The following is a 17,921-nucleotide window of genomic DNA, read 5'->3' as shown; positions in this document are numbered from 1 at the left end:
GACTGCAACACAAACTTGGTTTTAGTTAAACTTTTTAAGTTCTCTGAACAGCATTTGTTGTAATATCTGAGCACCCCTGGAAATGGCCTGTCTTGAAGTAGGAAGAGAAAATGAGATCCCTGGCCTTTTTTTGGGCTGTTTGTAGTTGTTGTTGAATCTTCTCTTGCCTGTTTTTATAAACTCAAGTAAGGTACTTAAACATCCATAGGAATGTCTACAATGCAAAATAAACCCAGATCTGTGGGACCCTTGCCTGAAAATTGTTCTTTCCAAGACTACTTTTGAGCATCCATTCTCTGTTGCTACATGAGCCTCATGCAGTTGATAATATTCATATTGCGCTGCACAGGCATAATTAAAGACACTGATCCTGGGGGTGTATTCCAGGGGTTTTGCAGCAACACTTGGATACAGCTGCTCTAGGGCTTGATTCATGTTGTTCTGTTGTGGGAGAATTTGTCTGTCCATTCCACAGAACTTGACTGGAAGTGCTCTTAGCTCACCATCGCATCCAGCTGAATCATTTTGGGGTCTGTGCATTCCCTGTAACTGGAATCAGCAACATGGATCCAGCACTGATGAAAGCACTCTTCCTGCTTGCATAGTTTCTACTATTTAAGCAGTCTGGAAGGGTGTTTCTGAGTTGCTAGTGGATGTTTCAGAAGTGGTATTTGTCCTTTTTGTTGGTGCTTCATTGGGGAATAGATTGAAGTCAGGGCCTTCGGGAGCATAAGATTTGCTTCAGAGGTGCTACAGTGGCCCCTGCTGAGTCATCTTAAGGCCACAATTTTCCTCTTTTACCTTTCTGGGGTTGTGGGACAAGTATTCTTAGGGTCATAGAACAAAAATTCATACCATTCGTTGTAAGAGAGGGGCATTTTTTTCCAGGATGCACCAGTGAAAATACCTAGAATGCTATGGGGGTGAGGGAACTCTGGGATAGGTTCCCACAGTGCACTTCTGCAATAGTCAGTGTTTGTGGATAGAGGTGTGGCTGCAATAAAGTGAATTTTGAGGAGGTGAAGATGGTCAAATTCAAATTTATAAAATCCTGCATTACAAAATCAATTTTTAATAAATATATTTTATCTTGTAGTGTAGATTATGCCTTAGAATTGTGTGAATATCAGACAATGAAAATATTCTCAAGCTTTCTCTTCAGGCACAGACAGCTGTGAAAAGTTGGCTTAGCAACTGAAGGAACTGTTTAAAGGTGCCTCTCATTTTGGGTCACATGGACTCTATGCACCTGTGCAGCTTGGTGTTTTACCAAAATGCCATAGAGCTCGACACTTCGACTGCAGCAAACACATGGATGCTGCAGCACATGCCCAGGATTCTTGTGTTGCCTCCTTTCCCTGCTCATATGTGCCTACAGCTTCCTCTTAATTTCCTTTTTGTGGAGAAGAGATACAAAGTAACTGGATGACATTATGTACTCCATTTGTCTACAGAAGTAGGCAGAAAGGGGATGGTTAATAAGCCAGGAAGTTAGTATGCAGACTGGGTAGCCACACTATCAAGAGAACAGAACAGAGCAGTAGCAGAGGCCTGGAGAGTTAAGGAGATGAAATCTGAACTCTGACAAGATCCATTCCATCTTCTGGAATGTAGTGAGTTAGGGTAAGACCACGTCGAACTACCCAGACCATATCTTAACTGGTAAAACCTGAAGCTGGACTGCTATGGCAATTGTGTAGCTAAAATGACGTATCTGCGCTCAGCTAACTTGGTTGTCCAGATTGGCAAGGAAGTTGAGGGGTTGACTGTGCGCATCTGTACTAGACGCATGACATCAAACCCCAGAAGATTGACCCTGGGCAGGTTGCTCTTCCAGGGTAGCGTAGACATAACGTTACTGTAGAATTGCAGTCCTCATTCCACGGGGTGCATGGATTGTACTTAATGATTGTCTGTCTCAAATCTGTCCACAGAAGCAGCAAACTACTACTACATAATATTGTTGCGATCGGGAGCAGAAAACGTGGTTGCAACTCCTGTAGCAAGCACTGCAAATTCCCTAAGCGGAGATGCACTTACTTTTACTACAACATTTACTTTGTGAGTATAAGCAGAATTCAGCTAGCTTGCTTTTGAAGAAGAGTGTTACCTAAGAATCTAGTCTAAACTAATGTGTTCCACAAACATTCAGAGGTCTTGTGGCATAAGTATTCCAGAAATATTCAGAACAAACTTTCCGGGGGGGGGCAAAAAAAAACTATTGACATGAAAGGTGACTTACTCTACCTGAGATTTTTTTTTTCTATTGACTGTAATGACTGATATTCTTCATAGCCTTTCTTGTGTTTTGCTGTCCTTTGACAACACTGGTCTTTTTTAATTAAAATTTAATTATGTACTTGTCAACTGTTTAGAGGAATGGCTGGATTGAAGTTGAATTTAATGGGCTAACATTAGGATGGGATATAAACTACTTAAAGTAGATTTGGAATGATTACATTTTTGTGGTGAATGTCATCTTCGCTATTTGTGCACATAAAGTGCTGTTTTGAGCATCTTGATTTTCAGCATATTTACATTCTATGTTGTTTTGACACAAGATGATGTTGAAGATTTTTCTCTAGTTATGTAGCTTTTATATCCTTGAATCTAAGTCAGTCATTAAATAATTCTGTCCGATCTTCTCTCGTCCCTGCAAATTTCCTTAAATTTGAAAACTTAAGTTGACTAAAAATGCCTTTGTTAAAATAAACGGCTTTTAAAAATTTATTCTGCCAATCTTATTAAAAGTGAATATATATTCTAAAATTTTAAACCTGAGACGTGAGGAGCCGTACAAGGCACTGAAACTTATTACAAGGTGATGATAAAAGTAACTATTCTGAAAGATGTGTGTGTAAATTGAAAGTGAAGAGAGGTCAACTTGTTTTTTAACCTCACTATCACTTTTCCATGTGGGCCAAAAATGATTACATGATGAAGGTGCTACTGTATTTCACTTTCTTCTTTTGTTTGCTATCTAAAAATAGATTCCAAGGGTCCATGTATTACAGTCTCAAATATTTTCGTGCTTCATATGCTGAAACACTGTCTCTCTTGAAAACCGGTGCATAGTAGAGATGGGAAAGGTCTGACGTGATCATGCTTGCCTGGGAGGGTAATACAATGTACTAAAAGAATATCTGCTTTAACACTTCATCTTAGATGCACATGTAACATTTTGACTACTATAGACATTGCTTTCAGAATAACTATTGCGAATTACTCTTCTGTTTTTGAAGAGAACTTTTTAAAAACACTACTGACACTAATGCTTTTAACTGTAGCCTACTGTCTTTATTTTAGGCAAGATGTGTCCAGTGACTTTGAAATAAATGTTGAAGTTTACCATTTGGTATGTACTTGTTTCTCTCAATTTTTAATTTTTTTAAAAAAGGCCACTGGGGGGAGCCAGGCACTATCTATTTCTCAAATGCTTCCTTGTTTTACAGGCACAGAGGAAAGAAGGCACAGGCAATGATAAGAAGAAGAAGGCAAATAAGTCAAAGGTGAACAAAAGAACTGATGAACTAGTTAAATAAAAGAAATAAATGAAGCAATATAAAGCAAGCAGGACAGAACTCAGCTGCAGTTTATTTTCTCTTTGTTTTTGTTTTTTTTTTTTTTTTAAATTCAGAAAATAGTTAACTATGATAGATCAAAGACTGAAAACTTAACTATGGCATTTTTCGGTGACTAAACATTGGTAAAGATTACCATAATCCTTCCTGCATTTATGAGACCTGAACTTTGTGTGGCTAAAACTGGTGGGGAGAGCCAACTAACTATTAGTGAAGGTGTGGGGGGAGTAGGAGACACTTAACCCTCTAATTTAAAACATCCAAAAAGTTTTTAATTCTCTTTCCCAGCCCCCTGCCCTGCCTATGTAAATTAAGCTCCTGCAGGACATACAAGGCTTGTTCTTCTGCTCAGTTCCTGTAAATGTTGGCCGTCATATCAAAGGATTGTCAATTTCCTTTTTCTTAAAGCTTCAATTTCTTCCTCCTCCTCACATAAGGATGATCTTGAGACTTTGTGTGCACTTTCTCCTCCTACCCCCTCACCTTTGCCTACTCTGTCTCCTCTGTTGTACAGATCTAGGACTGGAGATGTGAAGTACATACATTCGCAGTGCCCAATAGTGCTGCAGCTCCTTAGCTCTGACTTCTGTTGCAGAAGTTTGTTGCAGCAGGGAGAGGAGGAATGGTCCCCAACAGACCAAGATTTTACTTTGTAAAATCAGTCTTTGCCTGTTGCAAATTCTTTTTCTTGGGACCAGTCAGATCTTGATCATGCTGTGGACCAGGGAGGTGCAACCTGTACCATAGTTTTATGGGAAGTTTCACAGTTTGCCAAGAACCAGCCTTTTGAGAAGCACGGCATTAACTTGTTAACTGGAATTGCAATTTTCTGTTGCCTAGGAAAGGGAGAACCAGGATGGTTCAGTAGATACATTTCAGTGCTTAATGAAAGTTTGCAGTAGTCAAGTCACTTAGAAAACTTTGAGTTCTAGCCACCTGACTCTTATCTGGTTTTTTCCCATCAGATGTCATGGTGGACTTGTCTTGCTCTTCATTACTATGCATGCATTTTTGTCTAACTACCTGGGGGTTTTGTTTAGTTTGTTAATTGAACAAGTTTACAACCTGACGTGTCAATTTACAAAAACATTAGGCACTCATTTACTAACAATAGTATATGTTATTTGATACCTCATTTCAACTGCTGCTAAACTTACTAGTGTAACAGATGGAAGTTATGCTGCTAAATGCATTAAAGATTTCCACATGAATGGAAGGCTTATATATTAATTTTAAATGCCTGCTGTCCAGATCTAGTTAATGAATACTTACGTATTTCAACAAATTTAAATTTGTTTTCTGTCTTTTTGGTCTGTACTTTATTACATATTTAAGTGGAATTATTGAACATTGGACCTTCAGTATAGGAAAACAAACTTGGCTGACTCAGGACAAGACTTAATCACTAGTCAGAATTGCTTTAGACTGAAATATTTGAATAGGATTTTTATCATGTGTATATTAAAACTACACTTGATTTTAACAACGTGCAACCTGAAATATACTTGGGCTTCATGCTGTTTTGTTGTTATAGGTTATTACTCCAAAGAGATTATTGACATCCATTACTACTGTAAGTATTCATGTAATATGCTAATAATTTCTGGAAATTGAAATTGCCTTTTCTAAAGGCCATGTTCACACATGCTTAACAACATTGTTTTCCACTTCAAACAACTTTTCTTCTTTCACTTGAAACTCAAAACTACCTAGCTTAATCCAAGCCTTTTCAGCATATAGTTGTGTGCTAGCTGGCTAGTCTAAATGCATTAAAAAGTGTGAAATTAGTGTATATTCTCTCTTTTTAAGAGATCTAGAATTTCAGGTGCTGTGTCAAAGACTGGTTTTAGCTTACATAAAACAAGCTTCTAAAATTAGTTGGTTTACTTTCCCTAATGAACCTTTCTGTCTTTCCAGAAAAGCACCCTTCTTACCCCAGGTAAGCAAAACCTAAGCTTCTTGTACCATGGGGATGTCTTTAACACAGTGTAGCAAAAGCAATAATAATCTCAATAGGATTGGATTGTAGTTAATCTCAAACTGAATTCTCCATTGGTGTGAGTCATGGACCTATGTCAGTTTACACCAGCTGAGAATCTGGCCCCATATTTATATGCAAATTATTGCTGTGACTAGCTGAGTTTTACTGTACAAGTCCAAAATTAACTCCTGGCATCAAATATTTATAGCATTAATTTCTTGGAAAAGTGTGTTAAAGTAAATCAACAATCAAGGGGTTGTGGCATTTTAATTCATATATTGGACTCTGCTCTCAACAGATGCAATACTGCATAATTTTGTAATAGTCTTCAAAAAGGAAGACTAACTCTGAAAACTGGATTTTAAGGTATCAATGTGCATTTTATTGGCTCCTTTCACATGTCTATATTCCTGACTCTGAAGAAGTCCTGTATGGCTTCTCTCCAACGCTGCATAAATGTTGAGCGTCTGCCTTCCACAGTGGCTTGCATACCCCATTCATGCAGAATCAGGGTGAAGTTACTAGCAAAATAATCATGTTTCCCTTTTCGTTCTTTGCATCTTCTGCTTGGTATTTTGGGCTGTGAGCCTAGCAACTCGTTATATAATTCTGCAGGTGTTACGTCAAATCTTAATATTTTCCTTCCTTCTCTCTACATGTCAGCTATGGCCAGTCCAAGTGGCCCCAATGCTGTGCGCACTAGTAACTTTGTACTTGTTGGATCTCACAAGATTTCACTACCTTCAATAGGGAACACCAAATTTACTTTGGACAAGGTAATGGAAAATATTTCTTACTACTTCTTCAAAATATGCTAGTAATGAAAGAATGGAATTTTTGCATGGCCCAATGTTTCTAGGCAATATTGCTACCTTAAAAACAAAACCATTTAAAAATCTGCAGAAAATATCACATGTAGCTTTTAGAAGTACAAGTTTTGCAATACCAAAAATCTATTTTTTTTTTTTTTTTTTTTTTTTTTTTTTTTTTTTTTTTGGCACTGAGAACCACTTACTGTAGCTAAATGTATGATAGTGACATATGGCTAGGAATGCATTGGTATCCATTCCAGAACGGTTAAATTTATCAGAAGTAATCTTATTCATACAGATCTCTTTAGAATTGGCTGTTGATAGATTTGTAAAATATGCTATAACCTGACAAAGAAGCCACTTAATGTGTCTTCTGACAATAATTAGTAACTTATCTGAATTCCTCTGTACTGAATTTCATTTGGAGATGACTTAAACAACAAACTTCCTTCCCTTGCTGTGCCTCCCCCGCCAAATTCGTAACTTTGGTTAGCATCCATGTTCTTCATGATCTTCTTTATTTGTTTATTTTGACAAATGGAGATCTGTTATTAGTGCTCATGTATAAATATGGCTTTGTCACAATTACATTGCACATAAGTATGTAACTCTAGAACTTGTAAACACTAACTGCCTAACAAAGGAAAGGATCCTTCACAGTTAAATAATTTTATTACTATATGCCAAGAACTATAATTTGTTAACTTGCACAGATACCAAAAAGGTAACTCATTATTTTATGTACTCTAATAAACTTTGAAGTGTCATACTAAAGTCAAGTTGAGAATGATTGCACTTAGTGTATTTTACTTCTGTAGTAAGCTGTCTTTATAGACCATGGTTAGAGATTTGCAAACAAGCTCTAGATGACAAGTATTGGAGGGGTAGCCGTGTTAGTCTGTATCTGCAAAAACAAGAAGGTCCTGTGGCTCCTCAAAGACTGACACACATTCTGGAGCATAAGCTTTCAAGTGCAAAGACCCACTTTGTCAGATGCATGAGTGGGGATTCCAGAGGAGGGTCTAAATATGAAAAGGAGTGAGTCCAAGTTAAAAGGAAGGCTAGAACTCACAGGGTCAGTTAAGTCAGGGAGGATGTAACCCATTATCAGTAGCTAATGTGGAGGTGTGAACACCAAGAAAGGAGAAACTGCTCTTGAAATTGGCCAGCCGCTCTAGATTCCAACTCTGATCCCCTTTGCTGCGTCCATTAGCCCTTTTTATTGGGATTTTTTCCTTTTGGACTTGGGCCCTTTGTGGGAATTGTTCTTGGATTATTAAGCACTTGATTTGTTGTTGGAACCTTTCAGTTCCTGGAGATACTGGGTGTTTTACCTTTCAGAGCTCAGTGCTTCATGTTTGAGTACTATCCTTTTTTTGGTTGGGAAAATTAAATTTTTTAGAAGCCGTGATGATTGTCTGATAGTGTTTAAGTGCATGGGCCAACCTGGGAAATACAGATTTTTCCTGGAAATCCTTCTTGAACTATCATATTATTCAGTTTCTCGGTACCATAAATGCACATCATTCTACAGGCAGAGTGAAGATCTAACGTTGTTTGCAGGCCTGTGTTTGTTTGTTTTTTTTGTTAAAGCTTGAGCTATGTCCTGCTCCTCAACTGCACCTAACTGCTTTTTAATTTAACTTTTTACTTTCCCATATGGGGGCTTACATGACCACCAGGTTTGTGTTCAAATGCTTCTGTTTCTACAATGCGAGACTGAAAGCAGCTAGGAATGAAACATACTCAGATGTAGTTTTGTGCTGTTTTAAAACAAAAAACACTTTGTTTCATGTTCAGCATATTTCTTTTTTTTTCCCCAGATTAATTATGAAGGGAAGGAAAGAGAACTACTGGGCTTTATGTTCCAGGACAAGGTTGCTATGTTTACTTGCTTGTGATTAACACTTGAGATGCTATTTTCCTAGTTTTTGCTACTCATGTCAGTTGCTCTTAAGCTTCTGATGTAATTAGAAATTGAAATATTTCTAGGACTTGTACAAAGATTCTCTTATAAATTTAGCCAATTGAAAAGTTTATATTTCAACTGAGTCATTAAAAAAAAAAACAACAACTCTGTAGTGACAGTTTATACTTGTGCAATGCCCCACATGCAGTCAGAATTCAAATTTGTTTAAAAGCCAGCAATGCTTTTAATTGCAGTTTCCAAATATAAAAAAAAACAAAACTTTTTCTAGAGACTAGTGCTGCCAAGTGATCTTACTTTTACTTTTCCACTCAGTTCCCTCAAAGTGCTAGTACCAACTGACGTATTTGTGACATAGAAGGCATCACAAAATATTTAACATAGAATTTGTGGGATGCTTCATACAGTGAGCCATCTTGCTTTTTTGAAAGCTATATTTTATTTTAAAGCCTTTTCCTCAAAATACTTACTTTTAATCCTGTATCTTGCAACATGCATCCTTCCTAAACAATCTCCACATACATCTTTCCTAAAAACTTGCAAGCAGGCCTAACTTCAGACACCTCAGCAGGTGTTTACAGTCCTTAGTCTTATTCTCCTGAACAGCTCTTCCTCGCTTCGAAGGTGTATAAGCAAGGCGACCTCTTCCTGTCCTAGCATTGTCTGAACCCTCAAGTGTTTGTGGAGAAGTGGCTTATTGTGAGCCAATCTTTCTATTTTTTTTTTTGGTTTAGTTTAATGAGATGCTAAGAAAAAAGAATACTGTATTCCTACAGTCAGCATGCCAATACCCATGTTGACATACAGGATCCATAGATTATAGAACAGCTCCAATTCCATCACTGATAATGGAATTCCTGAAGGTCATGGACTAGTTAATCAAAAGTCATGGACTAGAGTTTTCTCTTTAGCTGCTTCTACACATGCCCCTTCTCCTGGAAAGAGCATGGTATTAAGTAGCCTGGAAGATGCTAATGAGGCATGGGTGTAAATTTCCCATGCCTCATTAGCTTATGGCCATGTGATTTGGAGCTCTTCAGACTCCAAAATAGACATGTAGATGTGCAGCCCGCTGATATCTTCCAGAAGGAGGGTTTTGCATGGCCATATGCTAATGAGGCATGGGAAATTTACATCAGCGCCTCTAGCATCTTCTGGGCTGCTCATTATCCCCCTTCTGGAAGAAGGGGCATGTGTAGAAGCAGCTTTCATGCAGTTGTCCAGCAAATCTCTCTCTCAATCAATGAAACTTGAAAACTGAGGGAGACTTTGCCAAAAAAAGCATAATTCTCTCACGCAAGAGGAAGTCTTGAGGAACTCCCCTTATAAATAATACAGCTGGTGGTGGTCCCCAGTGTTTCATAGCTACTGAGAATTATCAAGTGACAGATTATTAGTTGCATGATCAAGAGTCTTCCATTAATATTTGATACCTTTCTTATCACTTAAATAAGATTATAGCTATGATTCTCACTGGAAACCTTGTCATTGGGATTCTTAGTAAGTTGCTTACAATAAGGTTTAGTGAATTTTATTGTAGTTTGAATATAACTGTCTCTTGACACATAGTAAACTGTGGAGCAAGGGACTTCTGTTGTAAACAAAATATCCAGCATTTGTGCTTATTCTTTCCAAAATATAATCAGGTTTTAAAAGAAAGCAAATCTGATTCCTGAAGCTTTCTGTGGGTGCTCAAGGTACTTTAAGGAACAGAGAAGCCTTGGCTGGCAAAAGTTCCTAGTGCAGGAATAAAACTACATACTTTATCTGAGACAATCCTAGTATATGTTGAACCTCTCTAATTTGGAACTCTGTCAACCAGCAACATTCGTAATCCAGCATGAATTTAGTTAGCTAGATGACCATTTGTCCTGGGTTGTGGCCAAGTTTCCTGTGGTCCCATAAAGTTTGTTTCTAGCCACCAGTTCTGGCTCTGAGTTCTGTGCTGTTACTTAGCTGTAATTTATCTCTAAATGTCTTCTAAGAGTCCAGTAATCAACAGAAATGTTGGTAATGCTGCTAGATGATATTGACCTCCTGTGGTCTGGTGCATTCTCTCGTTTGGCACCACTCAGGTCCCCAGGATGCTGGACAAGAGAGGTTCAACTTGTACTCTTAAAAATGGTCAGATCGCTTGCCTCTGCAGGTATACTTCTGTATCTGGGCTAAATCTACTGACAACCTAAAAGCTTTTCAATTCAGAGTCCTAACACTGGCTATGGATAAAAGCATCTTTTAAAATGTCATCCTATTTTTCACCTCGATATTGTATGCACCCTTAAGTAGCGAATATGGGGGTCCTGATCTTGTTCCTATAGAAGGCATTGGCAAAACTTCTATCAAATGTGTTGAATAGCATTGGTCCTGTTGGGTGTTGCTTCATTTAATATACACATCCAAGTCATCTGTGGGATAAGGGGACTCTTCTTGTATGGAAGAGTAAACTCTTCCATATTCAGCACCCCTGGGACTGGTAAGTTACTGGATATACCATTATTCTGGATAATAGGTATACGTAGTAATGCATAACACTAAAGGAGAAACAAGATTAGCTATTAAACAAGTATATGCAGACTACTTTATTTACCAAGAGCAGTAGCATTGTATGCTGTAAACTTATTCTGTATTTATTTGTATTTACTTTCACTATGCTGGATGATAGAATTATGGTTAAGACAATTTATTGTAGGGAGCACACCGATATTGAAGCGCCAGTGCATTTGCTGGAATCCTGGGCTTTTTTGATCTTTTGGGCTACGTCTATACTAGCCAAAACCTTCGAAATGGCCATGCAAATGGCCATGTTGAAGTTTACTAATGAAGCACTGAAATACATATTCAGCGCCTCATTAGAATGCAGGCGACCACGGCACTTCGAAATTGATGCGGCTCGTCCAGACGGGGCTCCTCTTCGAAAGGACCCTGGCTACTTCGAAGTCTCCTTATTCGGATATAGGAATAAGGAGACTTCGAAGTAGCCAGGGTCCTTTCGAAGAGGAGCCCTGTCTGGACGAGCCGCATCAATTTCGAAGTACCGTGGTCACCCGCATTCTAATGAGGCGCTGAATATGTATTTCAGTGCTTCATTAGTAAACTTCAACATGGCCATTTTGAAGTTTTTGGCTAGTGTAGACACAGCCTTGGTCAGGAGCGGGGAACCTTTTTGGCTCTGGGTCAGGGCCACTGTCCCATAGACAAATCAGTAGTGGGCCACACAAGTGAGAAGCCAAAAAAAAAAAAAAAATCACCACGCTCACTGATGTGGTCCCTGGTTGAAAAACAGACATTCCACTCACACACCAGTCCCAGGCCTAGTATGTTTTGTGGGCCCCTCTAGGTTCTGAGGTGGGCCCAAAAATGAGGAGTGCAGTGTGGGAGGGGGTTACCAAGAAGTGGGCTTGAGGTGTGGGTTCTGTGCTGGAGGACACAGGAGTGGGCTTGGGGGTGGGCAGTCTGTAGAGGAGTGGGCTTGAGGGGGGTCTGGGTGTGAGGCAGGGTGCAGGAGGGGGTAGAATGGGGTCTGAGTGGGAGAGCGTGCAGGGGATGGGGGTGCAGCTTACGTGTATAGTATTCTCAGATGCACGTGGCTCTGCACCCTCTGCTCCCAGGCACCGCCCTCTGCTGCTCTGGTCGGAGTTATGGCCAATGAAAGTGGCAGGATAAAGCCTCCAGGCAGCACGGCTGTGGCTACTCCCCCTCCCCTTTCCCTGGCTGGGGGAATGGTGGTGAGCAGCAGTGAAGCTGCTTCCTGCTCTCCTCCCCGGCAGAGCACATGGACCAGATCTGGCCCTGGCTTGCCTGATCTGGCCTACGAGGCTTGGGGCTCCCTACCCCACCATGGGCCAAATGCTGGGGAGGGAAGACCTGAGTCTTTGGGTCTAGATCCAGGCAAGCCAGGGTCTGGTTTCAGTCCACAGCCCAGGGGTTTTCTACCCCTATTTGATGTAATGCATGGCTGTGCTGGTTCTCATCAGTAATGTGGAGAACAAACACTAGTGAACACACTATATTATGCTTCAAAATAATGCATTTAGATTCTGAGTTACTAAATCCATTCTAATCCTGATGAGATGCTGTGAACCTCTCAGCTTTATTGCAAGATCTTCTCTACTGAAACAGCTTCTAGATGACAAAGAAACCCAGTAATGATATGAGATGACAGAATTTAGATGTAAATGATTCTTCACCTACTTATGGCCTAGTCTATCTTAGTAGTGATTGTGTAAGCGTGCTAAAAACAAGTGGTAAAAACGTATGGCTTAGCTGTATGGAATACTCTAACCAAGGTTTTATGTTTGGGATATATTGTCTTGTGGCCATGTTTTCTGCTTTCTTCTGCTTACAAATGGATTTAACTCCACCCTTGCTCTCAGAAGAGCACAGATGGCATCTGAGGTTACGTCTTCACTACAGGGATTGACCCTGCTGCGTTTGATCTTCTGGAGTTCAGTGTAGTGCACCAGATAGGGTTGCAGTAAATCGAACTTAAAAGTTCCTGTATCAGCAGCTGTACTTCTGCCCCTTGTTAGGAGTAAGGGAAGCTGGTGGGTGTCGACTTAAAGTATACAATTCCAGCTACATTAATTGCGTAGCTAAAGTTGCTATACCTTAATTTGGGCTTCTGCATCGTCTCCACTAAGAGGTCCATGGGAACCTACCCTTCCATTGACTTCTGTTACTCCCAATGTGGGGGCAGGAGTACTGTGGTCAAGGTTGGGGGGTGCCCTGTAAATTTGATTGCTTCCCCATTACGTGCACTAAATTAACCTTTGGGAGGTTGACTGCATCAGTGTCAATCTTCCCTGTAATGTAGATGTGCCTTTTGGTGTTGCTGATTTATACTGGAAACAAAGCTGTTGACATGCATCAAAATTAAATAGCCTTTTTTTTTTTCCCCTCCCCCAGGTTCCCTTTTTGTCGTCTTTGGAAGGCCATATATATCTAAAACTAAAATGTCAAGTAGACTCCTTCGTGGAAGAAAGGGGATTTTTGGTAAGTAATTTGCTCACTGTTTGCAAGTCATTCTGACTTAATTAAGCATCTTTTATTTTCTTGGCATTAACCAAACCAGGTTTGATAAATACTCAGGTTGAAACAATTCCATTCTACCCATATCTTCTGACTTAAAATAAGATTTGTAAGACTGATTTAAGATGTGCTTTTGCCTAGGTGAAAAGCAGAGCTGTCTTAGACTGAAATTGCATCAATCAATATTGCCTTTTAGTAGACTAATCTTTTAAAAAAAAAAAAGTCCAATTTTCTATTTTGTGTGGTTGTAGCCAAACATTTTATTTGTCATTTGTGTCCTTCCATCCCACCTCCCTTTAAAGGCACTAATCTGGCTAGTCAATGGCAGTGACATTGGGTGAAATTCTACAACTGTTACCAGAGGTTTTTTTTTTTTCCTGATAACTTGGACTCTTTCTGACCTGTTAAAAGCAGATCATATGTAATCAAAGATACTGTTTTGTAAACAAGCAAAACTGTGTGTAAGTATGCACATTGTTGTGCGTCTGGCTTTTGATTTATAGCATGACGAGCATGACTTACTCATCAGAAACAAAATCATCTAAAATCAACATCTGCAAAGCCAAATCTTTAATTATCTGGCCTTTGTTGTTGAAATGTAGCTGCCATTCCAGCTTTGTGAAAGGTATTATTACATGTGTATCCAGCAGATGGCACTAAATGTGCTGCAAAAATGCCTTTGTAAAAACAAATGTCTGCTATAATTTGAATTCCTAGTCCGATATCTGTCTTCCTATTAATATAGATAAAATTGGGAGCTTACACACACTCTCTTGAAATCCCCTTTATCTTGGTCTGCATATTACTGCATGCTTAGTTACTTAAGCCTCCACGTTCCTTAACGGCCTCTTTTGAGTCAACATTTAAATGCATGAAAATGGCAATTTTAAGTAGACTGCTGTACTCTATTAAGCATAAACCATTTGGGAGTTTTCACTATGGTCTTAAAAGCCTTCTAGAATTGAGCTGTTTTACACTGGCTTTCAGTACTATTGAAATGTGTTGCCGTATGAATTGCCTAGGAAAAAGTGTGTAATGTGACACAGGAAAACCTGTCAATCTTGCCAAGAGAAGTAAATGGTCTGCATAAATTAAAGAAACATGGCTGGGGGGGAGGGGGCGGGGGTCTGTCTAGCCCAGTATTCTGTCTTCCAACAGTGGCCAAGTGCTTCAGATGAAATGAGTAGAACAGGTAATCATGAACCACTCTTAGCTTCTGGCAGACTGAAGCTAGGCACATCATTCCTGCTCATCCTGGCTAATTGCCACTGACGGATCTAGCCTCCATGAATTTAACTAGTTCTTTTAAAAATCCTGTTGTAGTCTGTCTTCACAATATCCTCTGGCCAGGGGTTTCACAGGTTGACTGTGTTGTGTGAAGAAGTGCTTCTTTTTTTGTTTCTAAACTCAACTGCCTATCCATGTCATATGGACACTTATAGTTCTTGTGTTTTGAGAAGGAGTAAATAGCACTTCCTTATTTATTGTCCCCACACTAGTCATGATTTGATAGACCTCTACGGTCCCCCACTTTGACTAGAAATGACTAAGCTGAAAGTCCCAGTTTTATTAATCACTTGTAATATGGAAGTTATTCCCTACCCATACTCATTTTTGCTGCCCTATTTTTCCTTTTCTAATTCTGATATATTTTTTTTGAGGTGGGACAACCAGGTTAGAGTACAGTTTCAAGATGTGGGTATAACATGACAACATATTTTCTGTCTCATTATCTTTCCCTTTCCTAATAATTCCCACCACTGTTGGTTCTTCTGATTGTCGCTGCATGTTGAGTGGATGTTTTTGGAGAATTAACCATAATGACTCCCAAGGTCTCTGATAACACTAACGTAACAACATTTTGTACGTAGAGTTGTGATTTTTCTCATGTGCATTACTTTGCATTTATCAGCATTGAATTTCATTTACTATTTTGGTGTCCAGTCACCCAGTTTTGTGAGATCTTTGTAGCAATTTGCAGTCACCTTTGGGATTACCTATCTTGAGTAGCTTTGTATTATTTTCAATTCCTCCTCTAACCTTTTATTAACACTTACTTGACTCCCCCACTCATCTTACCACAACATTATTAAACCCTACCTATTAATATCTTCATTTAGCGTCTGATTTTTATGTAACTGATTTAGTTTTAAGTGTCTCCCTTATTGGACTCTTACAGTTGCACTTTGCTGAACCTGTTCCGTGTCTTAGGTTGGTAGTTTTCAACATTTTTTATTTGTGGATCCTTTCAATAATTTTGAGTGGACTTGTGGACCCCTTTAACTTCAGATATAATCTGCAGTGCCCATCTCTTTCCCCCAAGGTCCATGGACCACAGGTTGAAAGCCACTATTCTAGCTAACACTTGAGACACTTGCAATTCAGTTCTAGGTAACAAAGGGTGTGTCTACACGGGCACAAATCTTAGAACTAGCCAGGCTAATGGCCATTTCGAAGATTACTAATAAGGCGCTGAATTGAATATTCAGCGCCTCATTATCATTAGGACGCTTCCAGCTGCAGCTCTTCAAAAGCACCTCTTTTGAAAGTGTGTGGCTTGGCGCGGCTACACGGGGGTCCTTTTTCTAAAGGACCCTGCACCTTTTGAAATCCCCTTATCCTGCTCACTGATTGGAATAAGGGAATTTCGAAAGGTGCGGGTCCTTTCAAAAAGGACCCCTGTGTAGCTGTGGCCAGAAGCGTCCTAATGCTAATGAGGTGCTGAATATTCAATTTAGCGCCTCGTTAGTAATCTTCAAAATATGGCTATTTCGAAGATTTGTGCCCGTGTAGACACAGCCAAAATGTTAGTTTAAAAAATATATATTTATAAACCATCTTCTCTTGTTTTTGGAAGTATTGGGGATAGCAGCACTCTAAACCTAAGAAACTTCTAGATTGCAGATGTGTTTTTTAAAAAAGTTCCGTTTTGCTTATCAAAAGCCTTTTCGCACACCAGCTTAGTATATTAATGGGTGTGAGGTCTGTGGAAGGCAACATGGTGTCACATTGTGGTCCTTACAAATGACAGGTCTTAGCAGTGAAATGGATCTTGTGAAAAGCACTAGATAAGAATTACATATTGTGGGAAGACAAAAGTGTTTTAATGTTGAGGGGAGCGACTGGGGGGATGTCATGAAGATAGTATAGTGAATCCTAAAGGCTGGTGGTGTCAAGTCCTGGCCTCTAATTTCTAAAGGCACAAGGATGCCTTGATACTGCCAAATTTCAAAAGCTCATCATGCTAGGTGCTGCAGTCTTGAAAATCTGGCTCAGATTAACAAGGGGAGCTACTGGTTGCTAAGCACTTGAAGATCTATCCTACTGTGTCAAAAGACAAGACCTAGCTTCTGATTGATTTATTACAGCCTTGACTATACATTAACATTGGCTGTGTTTACATTACCACCCTCCTTCGAAGGAAGGATGGTAAGTAAGGTGTTGGGAGTTTACTAACGAAGTACTGTGGTGCACACGCAGCGCTTCATTAAACAAATTCCACTCCCCCCCCCCCCCCCCCACCCGGCAACTTCAAAGTACTGGCTCGCACCTAGCCGCAGCTCACTTGCTGTTACTTCAAAGTGCTGGGGCAACTTCGAAGTACTGGTGGGTGAGCTACTGCTAGATGCCAGCCAGTACTTCAAAGTTTAAAACTTTCAAGTTGCTGCGGGGGGATTTGCTTAATGAAGTGCTGCATATGCAGTGCAGCACTTCGTTAGTAAACTCCCAACACCCTACTTGTGTACTTGTAGTGCAGACAAGCCCTTAGTCGTATACTCCTTGTTCCCTTCCCACATCCCCAAAAATATCCTGCCCAGTTGCTGATATAAAGGTGATGATATCATGCCAGTGTGATTTAACCAACATAGTTTAAACTGGAATAAACTAGGTGTGTAAAATGTCAATGCACAGAGGTCACTTTTTTCTTTTCAGACAATGTTTGAAGATGTTAGTGGGTTTGGGGCTTGGCATCGGCGCTGGTGTGTACTTTCTGGAAACTGCATCTCTTACTGGACATACCCAGATGATGAAAAGCGAAAGGTAATGTAATTTATAATCCACCTGACTGAATATGATAGCTTAGTGGGGGAGGGTTCTTGATTTGGAATATTTCACAGTATCTGTCTTTGCTTAATCCTGCCTCCTGCCCCCTCCCCCGCCCCCAATGTAGAGTTAGTCCCTAGAAACCTGAGCTCTTAAAGCTTTTGGGGTTCGGGTGTACAAGATAAGGCTTCTCCCAGTTTGTTTGACCCAGGACAAAAAGTCAGAGTCAGTTCCTGAAGTTGGTGGCAGTTGCCATAGTGGTGGCACAGAAGGTGCTCATTTTCTCTTTAATTTTCAAGGTTTAAAGCTATCTCTGCTTGAGATACTGTCTTGTTCAATGTAGAAAAGGTGGTGTAACTCATATAAGCAAGTTTCATTTAAATAGTATGGGTTCTGTCAGGAAGAACAGCATCCTCAGCCTGACAACCCCCATTAATAAAACTTATTTTTAAGCAACATGATTTAAAAAGCCAGTCAGTGAACACTTCAGTGGAGTGGGGCCATTCTGTTAAAGACCTGAGAATTTGTGTACTGGAACATACAGAATT

The 17,921-nt window shown here is 39.7% G+C and overlaps 1 protein-coding gene across 1 annotated transcript in view; it reads left to right on the top strand.

Annotated features, from left to right (window-relative positions):
* Positions 1–17,921, top strand: part of ANLN (anillin, actin binding protein) — a 56,281-nt gene that overhangs the window by 27,958 nt on the left and 10,402 nt on the right. The window contains exons 15-23 of the mRNA XM_074986052.1: positions 1,935–2,061; positions 3,307–3,355; positions 3,453–3,509; positions 5,116–5,154; positions 5,499–5,520; positions 6,226–6,338; positions 8,198–8,251; positions 13,207–13,293; positions 17,263–17,370. Of these exons, the coding sequence (XP_074842153.1) occupies positions 1,935–2,061; positions 3,307–3,355; positions 3,453–3,509; positions 5,116–5,154; positions 5,499–5,520; positions 6,226–6,338; positions 8,198–8,251; positions 13,207–13,293; positions 17,263–17,370 (656 nt within the window). The remainder of the gene's footprint in view (positions 1–1,934; positions 2,062–3,306; positions 3,356–3,452; positions 3,510–5,115; positions 5,155–5,498; positions 5,521–6,225; positions 6,339–8,197; positions 8,252–13,206; positions 13,294–17,262; positions 17,371–17,921) is intronic.

Source organism: Carettochelys insculpta, chromosome 2, assembly GCF_033958435.1.
Source record: "Carettochelys insculpta isolate YL-2023 chromosome 2, ASM3395843v1, whole genome shotgun sequence".
NCBI classification, from domain to species: Eukaryota; Metazoa; Chordata; order Testudines; family Carettochelyidae; genus Carettochelys; species Carettochelys insculpta.
This window is presented reverse-complemented; position numbering and strand designations above follow the sequence as displayed.